Below are 1,711 nucleotides of genomic sequence, written 5' to 3' on the forward strand. Positions count from 1 at the left end.
TTTCCTTTTGTCTCTGTCTCCTTTTGTCTGTCTCTGTCTTTTTCTGTCTCTTTCCTTTTCTCTCCAATAAATTATTTATTGTAAATAAAAAACACACACATCAAAATGCTCGCATTTATCTCCTGCTTCTGCTGCTGCTGCTGCTGTTGCTGCTGCTGCTGCTGCTGCTGCTGCTGCTGCTGCAGGATGGATGCAGCAGCACTGACCTGCTCTTCTCCTCTGTCTTTTCTTTATGTTTTAGAGGCCCCCGAGGCTTGGGAGCTCCGCTCCACTATCTTGCTAGCAGTGCGTCTCCTGCTGCTGCTGCTGCTGCTGCTGCTGCTGCTGTTGCTGCTGCTGTTGCTGCTGTTCCTACTGCTGTTGCTGCTGCTGCGGTTCCTGCTGCTGCTGTTGCTGCTGCTGCTGTTGCTGCTGCTGCTGTTGCTGCTGTTGCTGCTGCTGCTGCTGTTGCTGCTGCTGCTGTTGCTGCTGTTGCTGCTGCTGCTGCTGTTGTTGTGTCTCATCTCTTGAGCCCCGCAAAAGCAGCAGCAGCAACACCACCACCACCACCACCACCATCAGCAGCAGCAGCAGCAGCACCACAACCACCACCACCACCATCACCACCACCACCACCACCATCAGCAGCAGCAGCAGCAGCAGCAGCAGCAGCTTGTGTTTGTGTTTAGGGTTGTATGGATGGATCTATATGTGTTCGTCGCCTTGAGAGAGACGCAGCAGATGGAGCTGTCTCCTGCAGGCTCATCAGAAACTACATTAGGGGTATTTGCTGCTGTCTCCTTTTGTCTCCTTTCTCCTTTTTTTTGTCTCCTTTCTTCTTTTCTTTTTGTCTCCTTTTGTCTTCTTTCTCCTTCTTTTGTCTCCTTTTGTCTCCTTTCTCTTTTTTTTTGTCTCCTTTCTCTTTTTTTTGTCTCCTTTCTCTTTTTTTTTGTCTCCTTTCTCTTTTTTTTGTCTCCTTTTGTCTCCTTTCTCTTTTTTTTTGTCTCCTTTTGTCTCCTTTCTCTTTTTTTTTTGTCTCCTTTCTCTTTTCTTTTGCCTCCTTTATCTCTTTTTTTTGTCTCCTTTTGTCTCCTTTCTCTTTTTTTTGTCTCCTTTCTCTTTTTTTTTGTCTCCTTTTGTCTCCTTTCTCCTTTTCTTTTTGTCTCCTTTCTGTTCTTCTTTCTTTTCTGTTTGTCTCCTTTCTCCTCTTTTTGTCTCCTTTTATTTGTCCCCTTTCTCCTCTTTTGTCTTTTTTTTTGTCTCCTTTCTCCTTTTTTGTCTCCTCTTTTGTCTGCTTTCTTCTCTTGTATACTGTCTCCTTTTGTCTCCTTTCTCCTTTTTTGTCTATTTCTTTTTTTGTCTCCTTTTTTCTTTTTTCTGTCTCCTTTCTTCTTTTGTTTGTCTCTTTTTATCTGTCTCCTTTATTTGTCTCCTTTTTTCTGTCTCCTCTATCCCTCTCCTTAATCTATTTCCCTTAATATTTATTTACACATACATCTACATGTATATTTATATTTATTTATTTATTTATTTATTTATTTTTATTTTTATTTTTTTTTTTTTTTTATTTTTTTTATGTATAGAGGTGGAGCCCCAAGTGCCTATAAGTTCTATTTGCGTCGACTCCTGGCTAAATGCTGCTTTCGTTGGAGACGCAAGGTACTCTGCTGCTGCTGCTGCTGCTGCTGCTGCTGCTGCTGTTGCTGCTGCTGCTGCTGCTGCTGCTGCTGCT

General features: G+C 42.8%; 1 protein-coding gene across 1 annotated transcript; it reads right to left on the bottom strand.

Moving 5' to 3' along the window:
* Positions 1–351: 351 nt before the first annotated feature.
* On the bottom strand, positions 352–621 carry EMH_0089950 (uncharacterized protein; the record flags this gene model as incomplete). The annotated part of the gene is made up of 1 exon (XM_013501498.1): positions 352–621. The coding sequence occupies one exon, from the start codon at positions 619–621 to the stop codon at positions 352–354; it is 270 nt and encodes an 89-aa protein (XP_013356952.1).
* Between the last annotated feature and the right edge of the window lie 1,090 nt (positions 622–1,711).

The sequence above is a fragment of the Eimeria mitis genome, genomic scaffold (assembly GCF_000499745.2).
Source record: "Eimeria mitis Houghton genomic scaffold, Emh_scaff6993, whole genome shotgun sequence".
NCBI lineage: Eukaryota > Apicomplexa > Conoidasida > Eucoccidiorida > Eimeriidae > Eimeria > Eimeria mitis.